The sequence below is a fragment of the Epinephelus moara genome, chromosome 16, assembly GCF_006386435.1.
Source record: "Epinephelus moara isolate mb chromosome 16, YSFRI_EMoa_1.0, whole genome shotgun sequence".
Taxonomy (NCBI): domain Eukaryota; kingdom Metazoa; phylum Chordata; class Actinopteri; order Perciformes; family Serranidae; genus Epinephelus; species Epinephelus moara.
This window is the reverse complement of record NC_065521.1, coordinates 9166651-9179514: the sequence shown is the minus strand read 5'-3', so window position 1 is coordinate 9179514 and position 12864 is coordinate 9166651. Positions and strand designations below refer to the sequence as shown.

General features: G+C 39.2%; 1 protein-coding gene across 3 annotated transcripts in view; it reads left to right on the top strand.

Moving 5' to 3' along the window:
- The window catches only part of prkcz (protein kinase C, zeta), a 227194-nt gene that overhangs the window by 130045 nt on the left and 84285 nt on the right, over window positions 1–12864 (top strand). For all 3 annotated transcript variants that reach the window (XM_050065364.1, XM_050065363.1, XM_050065365.1), the window contains exons 8-9: window positions 3607–3662; window positions 3792–3986. In XM_050065364.1, the coding sequence (XP_049921321.1) occupies window positions 3607–3662; window positions 3792–3986 (251 nt within the window). The remainder of the gene's footprint in view (window positions 1–3606; window positions 3663–3791; window positions 3987–12864) is intronic.

Here is a 12864-nt window from a genome sequence, read left to right as displayed (position 1 = left end):
CACGTCATGTGTACATTAACATAATGACATTTTGCAGACTTTGGGTTTATTTTTTCATACCTTAATGTCTAGATGTTGTTATTCTACATCAGGATTTGTTGGATTTTGGTTATTTAACAACACAGTACTAGTAGTACTGTGCCAGTGCTGGAGAAGGCTAAGAATTTCTCAGTGACGGAAAAAGAGTTAATGTGCGTCTTGATCCTTTTCAGAGATTTTTAAATTTTTAATGTGGAAAAACCACCAAAAATAGTAGTGTTAGTGTAAGTACTTTGAAATGTGTTTGCAGGGGAACTTAAATAACACAAATTGTCCAACAGTGCAATGCACAGTGAAATTGAAGGAGCTGGACAAAAATGAAAACTGATTGTGGCTGGTGGTAAAATAAAAGCTCTACGACCGCCTCAGTAAACCAAAAAATCCCTAGAATATTTTTGTCTCTTTGTGAAGTTTAGTGAACTGCAAAAACAGCAGACTATAAAACCTCGCAGGGCCTTCATTCCAGCAGAAAAAGTTTGCTGTCTGTAAGAATTCCACAGTTCCACCGTACATTTTATGGGAATGGAAATTCAGTGTAACAATACAAAATACCTCCAGTATTATAAAGTGTGAGTGCAGTGCAGACCTGTAGGAGAGCAGAAGTGCTGTGGTCTCATGTGGCAGGACTCAGTGCTTCTGATAACTCATCAGTCATACTCAGGATAGTTATTAATTGCTGTGTATTACCAACAGATGACTGCGCTGTCTAAACACTCTTTCCCTTCTCACTACGAACATTGTCAACAAACCACTAATTGTGAGCCATGTTTTTTTTTTTTGTCATTTGGTGCAAACTGTAACAGGCCTCATTGATTGTTGCCATGCAAACACGGCTCTTAATTTAGAGTTTACCTGCTGGTGGGTTGGCTAACCTTCTGGGTTTAGGTCAGTCATTATTTTTGTGAAGCTGTCTTGCATTAGACTAATTTATGAGCCAAACGGAGACAAGCCTGAATCACAGACCACTCTAAAATATCTTTGTGAAACTGACCCTTACTTGGTAGGCACTCATATAAGGGGGTGGGGTGTCACCAGAGACCCCATGATAACCATATTATCACGATTTTTCAGTCACTATAGAATATTATTGCGAATTTAAATGTTTTGCAATATAGTGAGTATTGTAATTGCTTAAAGCCACAGTGTATAGACATTCCTCCCATCTAGTGTTGAAATCATATATTGCATTCAAATGGATAGCTCTCTGTAGCGCCTCACTGTTTCAAATGCGTATTGCAACAATGGTAGCCTCTGTGTACCAAAAAGCTATGGTAACATTGATGAAACCATGTCATCCGATACTTTATGGAGCATTCATTCAGGCTCCTACACAGACACACGTGATGCGAGTTGACAAACCCCCTCCTCACCATGCTGGCTTTGTTTACAACGTAGGACTGTTGGGGCGGGTGTAAATCGAAACAAACCAATCACGTCTTGTGGCTCAACCTCACACACCTCATCTCTCTTCTCATGTCACTGTGCCACTGACAGCGGCGCTGGCCTGTGATTGCATTACCTTTCTCCTTCAGCAGCTCTCTCCACCTGGGAAAGGCTACCCTGATGTTGACCCTCGTTTTTTGAATTTGCCGGTCATGTTGCCTTTTTGATTCCTTTTTGCGCTTTCTTGGCCACGAGGATTCCGTCTCCCGTGATGCTGCATATGCATGATCCTGCATTATGCTCAAAGAGTGGGACTTTGTTATGCTGCAGTAGTGCCGGGGTAGTAGCGAAGCGCCTGTTGCTCCTCTCCTTTGGCTTCTCAGTCACGCAGCGCTGGCCTGGCTCTCAACGAAAACGCCGAAGACGGGGCTGTATGTCCCTTGCTGGCGAATGTATTCTCAAGATGGCGAAACATTATGGACCCCCAGACGACTTACCTGCACAATGTACATACAAATCCGAAATTCTCCTTTTACAAGAATAAGTCAGATTATTGGTGGAGGTAATAATACACCAATGATGACATACTTATGAATGCAGACATCAATTTTTGCCAGTAAACAACTGAAAATGTTATACAATGTCCATTTAAATTACAATTTATTACCTTTTTTTACTGTAAATTTAGTCCCCAAAGGAAAACTTTGTCAATAACATCCCTTTTATCCAATAAGAGAAAGTTTTCAGTCTGTTCATCTCATTTTTATTGCAGCAAAATGTATCTAGTGGAATGAAAAAGCAACTGATTTTATTATTGTAGTTCAGTCAGGACCACTTTAGCCAGTGAAACTTTATTTCCATTTGTAATATTATATTTGGCAGTATGGCTTTGTTCTGGGGCCCCTCTGCCTTTCCTTGAGCCTACGCAGAAAGCCTAAGGCGGAGAGAGCACTCCTCTCTGCCCTTCCATGCACCTACATGGAAAGCCTAAGGCAGGAAGAGCAGCAGCAAAGAGCCCCCAGGAACAGAACAGAGCTAGCATCAATGACAAACAGAAATGTCATGGATCAGACACGTCAGACACAACATGAAAAGGAGGAGCTGGGGTGGAGGCAAGTTGTAAATCAGCTTGCAGAGGAAGCAGCAACAGTAGGCAGGCTAAAGCAGTTTAAATGGGGCACTCAGAATGTGATTTGCCAATTGGTTGCATAGACAGAAATCATGTGATCTATCAGCTGACTCCCTTCCATCAATCAGCTGATCCATCAATTGATTGGGCTGCTTGAGATCAGCTGATGTAGCTGGGATGTGAGCTGAGCTTGACATCATGTCCTGCCTGAACAAACATGATGCTCAATTAGGCTCCCAAACATATTATTTGTATTTGCAATATTAATAATTCATGCGATGGGAAAAAAAAATCAATACCGGATGTCCATGTATTAATCCAATATTGCCACGCAAATTATCACAATACTATGCTATAGCTATTTTTTTCACACACCGCTAATTTATATTTGCTTTCTGTCATGTCGTTGTCAAATCCACAACCTGCTCGTCACATCTCAAGCAGTGCAGCAGTGGAACCCATATGACAGCTTCATACAAAAACCATACACGCAGCTCCCTTGTGTTTAAATTAGCAGAAAAATAGCTGTGAATTGATCTACAAAGGGGTATGGCAGTAAATATTTCCCTTGTGGTACCAATAAAGACACTATTTACACTGTATATTACATGTACAGTACAGTACACATGATGTAATCCCAAGACAAATAAATAGAACAGATACCTTGTTAAAGAGGTTCACTTCAAACCCTGGTTGCTTCACCTCACACTCACTGTCATCACTTATGTAACTGTGTAACTCTCAACTGTTATCTAAGCACATTACTGCTCTCTGATGGGATCCCACAGAACAGAGGCGTAAATCCCATTAAAAGGAGACTGCGGGCTGATGTGGGGTCTGTTTGGGGCTCCCTGAAATGATATGCTCTGTGGATTGACCTAGTTTGTTTTTTCCTGTGGAGAAGCTGGACTTGATTCTCTGTACTCTGCCTCCCTCTGCTGGCCAAAAAAACCAAACAACATGTTAAACTTAAATGTACAGATTCAGTTTTTGTCACATTATAAATGGCTCCACATGATCATAACTCAGTGGCCCTTTGTGTCTGTTGTTTGCAGTATCTTTTTTACCACACAACTGTACAGTGGATAAAACAGAAGATGCAGATAACGAGGTGAGAAAGGCTCTCAATCATTACAACATTTACTTTGTCACGCTCTCAACTTCAACCATACATATTTATTGTGAAGGTACTGTATGTTTAATACACTCACAGTGTTCTGACCTCTGCACCCTCCTCCAGGACATCAAAGCAGTAGTGGATGGCATCGATGGCATTAAGCTCTCCCCGGGCCTGGCTCTCGGGCTGGGTGACTTCGACCTGATCCGAGTGATCGGCCGTGGAAGCTACGCCAAAGTCCTGCTGGTTCGGCTAAAGAAAAACAAGCAGGTGTATGCCATGAAGGTGGTGAAGAAGGAGCTGGTCCACGATGATGAGGTGAGACACTGAGTACACCTGGGATGTCAAGGATGTGAGACAGGGGAGGGGAGGACAGGTGCAAAGTCATGTGCAAGACACTAAGAGTTGGTGGGTGCTGTGCAAGACAGACTGACTTATGAACCAGATCAGTGTGGTACACATGTTATTACACAACCATGGTGCGGAAACTGGCCCTAGTCTTTGCTGTTGTCTCAGAACGGCAGTTGAAAAATGGCTTTTTCTTTCTTTAAAATGAGAAAAATCAAGGTGTCTTGACAACTAGCCTTCAGTTTATGTGATTTAAATACCAACAATAGAGACTTGATGCATGTCATCACTGTGTGTGCAATTTTGACTCAATCTCAAAATTACAAAAAGGGAAATTGGAAGCAACTTCACTCATGAAGCTTCATGAGTCTAATGCCAAACACTCTTTCTATTAATTTATTTTTTGAATATTCAGTTATCCTGTAGCTACTAGGGCTGTAACAATACATGTATTTGTATTGAACCATTTGGTACCAGGCTTTCAGCTCAGTACACAATACAAACTGAATGACATATTGAACTAATACTACTACATGTGGAAAATAAAATCTATAGCTTAAACTGTGTTCAATATAATGTTCTCAACAAGGCAGCCCACAGGAAGGAACAGGCAACATGCTGTCTGCCCCTCCCACCCCCAAACCAGAACATTCCACTCCAGTGAGACACACTGGGTGGCAGCTATGCTAAGCTAGCTCATTGTAACATGGTTACTAAGATACTAAGATGACAGTGGCTGATGTTTTTCTGTTCATCAGATTTGTGCAGGCTAAAAAGCAGGACTCGAGACGAATGGCCACAAACCTAAATTAATGAGAAGAACACAATGATTGTTTGGCAAAGAGGCCCGGTGATTTCGCTGTGGTGTCATGAGATGACTACTGTAGTAGCAGCCGGCGTCCCTGTAGAGCGTTTTCATGGCGAGCAGAGATCGACACATAAACTCACCTATTGTTTCCCTGATAATGCTACATTGTGAACAACAAATCCATGTGAAATCAGCAGGAAGGGAGCGAGTTGGTTTGCTCTAAGCAGCTGGTGGCCGCAGCTGACGGAGGTTGTATTGGGTTACATGATGATGCAGTCAAGCTCTGTTCAAGATCTGTTAAAATTACTATTGGGCGAAGGTATATTATACTTACTCATTACGTGTTTAGGTAATCTTGTGAAATGTAGATTTTAGTGAGAAACTTGAATAAAGACAGCTGTTTGAAGGAGAAATGTGTGGATGTTTTCACAGCCCTATACAACAGGTATTAGAGAGGGAATTATGGCATATTATATATCGTAAAAATTATATTATTGATTATATTGTTCCAAGTCCAAAAATATTATACTTTCTGGTGTTAGTTTTAATAAATAAATAATTTGAAATAACAAGATTTAAAAAAAAAAAAAGAAAGATGTAAAAATCAGGGAAATTTCTCTGGCATTTCCATTTTTATCGTTGTTTTAAATACGTACCAAACCATGACACCACTGTAACCGAACCATGAATTTTGTAAAACCATTACACCCCTAGTAGCTACCCAGTAGCTATTTTATCACATAATCCTTAAAAAATTGGATGAACAAGACTCTAATGCAAGTGTGTACTCCGCCCAGTCCCCAGAAAAAAAGGTGGCATTGTATGTTTCTGCAAACTGCGGATACGTTACATTTGTATGTAACGGCCTCACAGCAGAAGGGTCCCGAGTTCAAACCTGCCAGCTGGCTGGTAGTTCTGTGTGAATTTGCATGTTCTCCCTGTGTCAGCGTGGATTTTCTCTATGTTCTCTGGCGTTCTCCCACAGCCCAGAGAGATGTAAACATGCAGGTTAGGTTAATTGGTTAATTGTTGACTCTAAATTTCCTGTAGGTAGTGTGAATGGTTGTCTGTCACTATGTGTCAGTGCTGTGATAGTCTGGCAACCTGTCCAGGGTGTACCCCGCCTCTCACCCTGTGTCATCTGTAGCTTGCCATATCAACTGTTCTAAATTGATGTAGTAGATAACCTGACTTTGCCATTTGGAGGTTGAGGGAATAGTTGATGGCGTGACACCTAGGCGAGACACCTGCCAAGTTGCAGACCATTGTTTGAGTCCAACAAACAACAACACCTGTTGTTTTTTAGCAGGTCATCACTGTCTCCAGTTGATTTTTAGCCACCAAATGTGGGTGTTCTTTAGTTGTTTTTTATCAGCAGGGATTGTGCCCCATAACTGGATACTTAAAGTCAAAACATGATCTTTTCCTAACCATAACCATGTGGTTTTTGTCCCTAAACCTAATTACAATTTAACCACAGCATTGTTGAAACGTAGAATTTTTCAACATATCTGCTATATGATTATGTGCAAAAATAATGTATCTGAGGTTTGCAGAATGTGCAATGCCAATATTTTTTTCTGGCAACTGGGTTGGTGTACTGAATGAATTAGGGGTGGGTGATATGACCCTAAAATAATGTCATGATATTTTAGGGTATTTTTGTGTTAACGATATCCTTGACAATGTGACAAATTAGTAAAAAAAAATATATATGTTATTGTTAATTTAAAAACATAGAATTGCAACAAAATAACTGACGTAGTTTTACATGTCAGCCTAACAGTTTGCCTTCAAATATTCAGTAAAAATTAAGCAAAATGATCTCTTATTTCTTTAGTTTGTAAACAACAACAGTAACTCAGAGTGAAATTCAGATTCTGTATACATATTAATAGTTCAACAAAATAAAATCTACCACAAATTACACATTTAAACAGTTCCCAAATACAAAAAAAAAAATACCCTGGGATCTATATATATATGTATATATATATATATATATATATATATATATATATATATATATATATATATACCGACAGACACTTCTCTTTTAACAAAATCCTAAATGATTGAGTTGTTTGGTTATTGTTTTCCACCTGGACCTTTATGCTCTGCGATTTCTCCTCTAATCATCACACTGTCACCTGTGACAGGCTGTTATGATACCATAACTAGTGCACATTCACATATATGTAGTTTTTTGTCGAGCCACAAGAGTCACATAGCTTTACATTACCAAAGGTTTATGACAAAATCAGTTGGCGACACCAATTTCCGTGTGCGTAAGGTGAGAGAGGAGAGGGAGAGATGCTGTGCTGCTGCCAGAGGAGACGCTGAATGAGTTCCCTCTGAGCGGTAAATCGCTAAAAGAGTCTGAGAAGTCTGGGGCTGTTCATAAAACATTCAGGACTCCCAGGTCTAAGGATACCACAGTTTATTCCACAGCTGCTCCTCTTTCCGGAACAACCACAGAGTTGGTTATAATTTCGCTTTCAGCCATGCTTGTTGTTGCCGTGGGTAACAGTATGACGTCAACATGTCAACAAGTCAAAATATCGCGAGTATCACAATATGAATTTTTTATATCATATTAAAATTGTACTTGTATTATCATGAACAAGATGATAAGGCACACCCCTTGAATGAATACTTTTTTATTTGTTGGTTGACAACATGTTTGAGTACAGACTTAAGTTTTTATGGTGGTGATGCCTGATCAATGTGAAGTACAAATAAAAGTTTATAAATAGTATTTGATAGATGATATTTAATGCGTTATCTAGCTGGAAGCTAATTTTATGTCTATCCTGATGTGAATGCTGCTCTATACTTATTGTATTTATACACCTGCTACATCAGTTTATCTTAAAGTGCCTCTGCTTTCACCAGTTTTTAAGTAGACGTGTTATCAAAGCATTAGTCTGAAGTTGAGGAATCTTTTGAGTGCTGATTGTGGTGAAGGAATTTGACCTCTGCAGTCACTGGGCTTAAAGTTTTGCACCAGTGTCTGACAACACACTGGCATGTTATACTAAAAGGTAATTCAGGCTTATTACGACTCGGGCCTTGTTTTTGTAAAAGTCATTTTGTTAACATTGTTTTCACCAAAGCAATTGCTGAAATTTGGAACTCTTTGGATCTCTGCATAACAGTCCATCAAAGGATCAGAGAAGTTGTAAACAAATCCAATGTTAGTAGCCACATGATCTAAACCCCTTTTTATGGAGGTAAATGTGAAAGAAAGAGCACCAAAAAAGGTGCTTATTTTACTGTTAGCTTCAATATTCCCTCCTATATTTTCTTTGTGTGCAAAATGTGTGACTAATCTAGTCTTTCCACTTCCAGTTACCTTGTTCGATGTTATTATGAGAATGATGGCCAAATCTAAAAATGCTCTAAGACTAGAATGAACAAGAAAGACAAGAAATAGAAACCTGTTTTTAACTCTGTAAATACATATCTTAAACAAAAAGGTGATCTTTGCATGTTGCTTTGTGTCCAGTAATGGATTTCTCAGGAAGAGGATAGAGATTCAAAACTGTTGCGTTTGTCTTCAGCTTTTTATACACCTCTTTTTCTTTCTGCATGTCTCAAGCAAACTGTCCCTCTTTGCAGTGAAAGCTGCTTTCATTGTTTTTCCTTTGGATTGCTCAGAAATAGATTAGGGACAAGGTGACATTACCAGATGGTTCATTCTTGTGGATAGATTGTGTAAGCACACACTGGTGCAATGTAATGCCCATCAAAACACCTGCAAGTATTGATTTCTATGTAAACCCACATTAGGCATCATCAGGATACACCACTGTCCTATTTCCCAGCTTCAACATGAGTCACTGCTCCAGAAAAGCAGCAATTTTAATCGCATTCACCCACCAGAGTGGCTCACGTACTGTTTGCCACCTCCAGTTTGTACTGCAGACGTCAGATGATGTGATGCTATAAGACCAGCTGCTATGTACTGCAGTGTAGGGTGGAACTCAAAGAGGACACAAGGCCTCTGCCATGGCCGGAGGCAGTATGTTTTCTAGATTTCTATCCGTCCGTCCGTCCATCATTCCATCTGTCCTATTCTTGTCAATTCAGTGTCTTAAGAACACTTTGAGGGAATTTCTGCAAATTTGGCACAAACATTCACCTGGACTTAACAATTACTGACTGACTCTAATCTTGGATGTCCACCTTGAAACTTTGCTGATTGTATAGATCTTCTGTGCTGCCAGGGGGAAGATGTGTGTGCAGCATCCATGTTTTCACAGGCATGGATGTAAACTGTAAGTGCAACTTGACTGGTGTGCAGAGGTATGTAACAGCAGGCGGTAATTCTAGTTCAGTATGCTGTTTGAATTAGAGGAGTGGTTTCTGATTCAACTGTCTGTTTAAATGCTTTGACCTTGCATTCCAAGGATGAATCTGACCCTGATTAGCTTGTCATGATAAAAAGTAGCAGGGCTGTGGATCCCAGGGGCAGGGGCTGAGAACTGCTATACTATGTAACAGGGTAAGAGCAGTAATCAGTGAGGAGGGATAATGTGATGGATAAAAGTTTGAAAGGGAGGGTGGAGACTGAACAGTGAGAGATGGAAAAAACTGGAAAGCAGAAATGAGTAAAAGGGAGTGAAGATGGCTGAGTCAGATTCTGGTAGGAGCTTCTGAAAGGAATGGGCAAAACAGGCAAGTGGCGGAGAGCTTATGAACCGGAAAAGGGGCTTAGGAGGAAGCAGGAACAAGTGAGTGGGTGACTCACATGAAAAGATGAATTCTGGGTATAGCATCCTTTTTGCAGTGATGAATCACCAGATGAACATGACGTGAAATTAATGTAAAAAAAAAAAAAAAAAAAAGTCTGCATAATACTACCACTAATGCAGGACAAATGCAGACCTACTTATCACTGACATGTATTATTTAAGGGTAAGTTCGATATTTTTCCATTAGGACCCTATTTTCCCATGCTTTTGTGTCTGAGTGACTAAGATGGGAACCGCAATTTTTGAAATTGGTGCAGTATTTAGAGACACCACTGCAGCCAGCAGCAGCAGCAACTTGGGCTGCAATATAACCACTTGGGGCATGTTTGCACCATCAACTTGCGTCCAATAAAAGTTTGTCGGTGAAGATACTCAGTCATCCAGGTCATGAGTGCTATATTGTAGGCAACTGGCTTGCGTTTCTTCAAGAAAAACAACGTCCAATAAAAGTGCCTGGTTCTGCCACTGACAGGCTCAGATTATTTTTGTTAAACCAGAAGCAGCCCTGAATTCACTATCGCTAAACCCATTAGACTACATTTAAATAAACAGTGATTTTATCGTCATAAAACACACTTCATTCAACGTCAACAGAAACAAAATAGAAAACTTGAAAAAAAATCACCTGTTGTGAACCTTAGGGCTGAATGTTATACAGTATCCAGTAATTTCAGTATAGAGGCAACAGCTTTTCCATGTATAACATCCCCATAATCCAAAACTGACAAAATTACAGATTCTACTGTTCTTTTTCAATGTACAAAAGGTAAACAGCGCTTATTTCTGTACAGACGCCAAGTATTGTTCTCAGTTTGGTAGTCAGAATGTCAATATGGTACTTAAAATAAAAATTGTCATTCAGCCAGATACCAAGGTATTTATACTGTGGGACTCTCTCTATGGATGTGCCATTTGTAGAATGAATATTGAAAGATTCAATATGAGTAGCCTTGGTGAACAGCATCCTTTTGATTTTGTCTGAATGTAGTGTTAACTTATGATTACTGTATGTAGTTGAAGTTGGAGTGATTCAGAAGACGATTGCAGATATTCAATTCAATAAAACGGTGTCATCTGCATACAGATGAATATCATTTATGTGAATTGAAAACAATATTGACCCTTACACTGAACCTTGTGGGATGAACATCACCCATCATTACACATTGTAGTCTGCTAGAGAAGTAGTTTTAAAACCACAGGCAGCTGACAGAATCAAAACCAATACAGGAACGTTTCTTTAAAAGTAACAAAAAGTAACGCTTTTAGTAACAATCTGTTAGTTGCAAAAACAAACACTTTTATTGGACATAACTTGACACAAAACATGAGAAAATATTATCCAGGTTGGAAAATGCCAAGCTTACCCTTTAATGTGAATGTAACTGGGAGAGCATGGTGTTTCCTTTTTGCCCAGGGCTCACACACATTTCATTCACAAGTGTACAAGAAAAAGGAAAATTAGAATCAGTCTGTTAAATGCTCGGTTCACTCACTTTTCCACATTTTCACAAGTGAGAAAATTAGTTGTGTTTTTTTTGTCATGTGTGTGTGTTACACACAGAGCTGGAGTCAGGACAGGGTTAGCTTAGCTTAGCATAAAGACTGCTATTACCTTGTTACTTTGTTACTTTGGACCTGGCTCGGTCCAACTTTAAAAATACACCTACCAGCACCGGTTAGCATGTTGTGTCTTGTTTGTTTAATCTGTACACAAACAGAAATGTAAAAACAACAATTTATGGTTTCACATACTGGAAACTTTTTCAAACTGTTTATCCTGGGTAGCCTCCCAACCATTTTCATAGAACTTGTTTATCAAAAAAAAAGTGCCAGGGGAGGATCCCCAGACCCCCCAACAGAGGTCCAGGCTAAGCCTCAAATGTCCTCAAATCCTAGAAGCACCCCTGCATAAACCTGACCTTTGCAGGGCTGCTATTGGCCCCTGGCCCCCTGTCATTTTGCAAAAGTGGCCCCTGGGCAAAGTTGAGTATCCCTGTTATAGTCTATAATAATGTCATGCCTGATTAGCAGGCCCATGTGGAACTTGCACCAGCAGAACTCTGCAGACTTTCTGCAGATTTAAGGAACATAGATGCTGCTTGTAAAACTCAGAATGTTGTCACTGTCTCCTCCACCTCCTTGTGCATGTGTGTGACAATCGTGTGCTGTATTCAGTTAGCATTAAAATCAAAGTTAGTGGTGTAGTGAGAACAAATATAACAAAGATTTACTATATTGAACCTTCCATTTTAATGGCCATGTGTCCCACATTTTGTTGACTGAGTTTTCCAACGAATGTTTAAATTTTCATTGAAGTATTCATGATTGAGTCAAATTTCTGATTCAAAGTTTCTTCTAAAATCTACAAAGTAGTTCTTTTGGCCTGGTCGAGGTAATTTTAGGTTTTAATGTGTTGTGTGAGGTTATTTTTGTTCAAAGACAATTGTTATCATAAATAAATATCGTCTATCACATTATGAGCAAGGAAAAAAAACATTTCACAGAATTCCACAATTTATTTTCAATTTTGGATCACCAAACAAAACAATAGAAAATACTGTTTGGGCCTGCTGATTAGGCTGTAAACTGCAAACACTTTTTTGTCAACCGTTATCTGGTGACAAGAAAGGTTATTTATATCTATATCTATATGTGTATGTATATGTATGTATATATATATATATATATGTATATGTACATACATGCATACATATATACATATATACACCGGTCAGCCAAAACCTACTACTTACAAGATTTGAGGTTCCTATGCATTGTTCCTGCTATATATCTTGATTAGTTAAAAAAACAACAACAACAAACAAGGAAAAATCTTAAATTTAATGTCTCTTATTTATATAGTAAACAAAAAAAGTACTTTACATTTTTTAATATAAAAGAGAAACACTGAGGTGTTACCTTTGGCATTTTAATCACTGGTGTCTTCTATGAAACCTACCGTCTTTACCAAATGATCTAAAGGCTGCTGCACCTCTGCCGGGTTCACTATTGGAATAAACTAGTAACTGAACTAGTTCCAATATGTTTTGCATACAGTGGACCTTTTAAAGGAAGTAAAAACAACAGAATCAAAGACAAAGTTGGGACAGATGAGTCCTGCATCCTGTTGACTTTGCAGTGTTTGTGCCATATGTGCTCACTAGATGGCACAATTGCTCAACATATAATTCCTGTTAAAAAACAAAACAAGAACAGAAACCAGTGGCAAGGCAAGGCAGCTTTATTTGTATAGCACATTTCATACACAAGGGAAATTCAA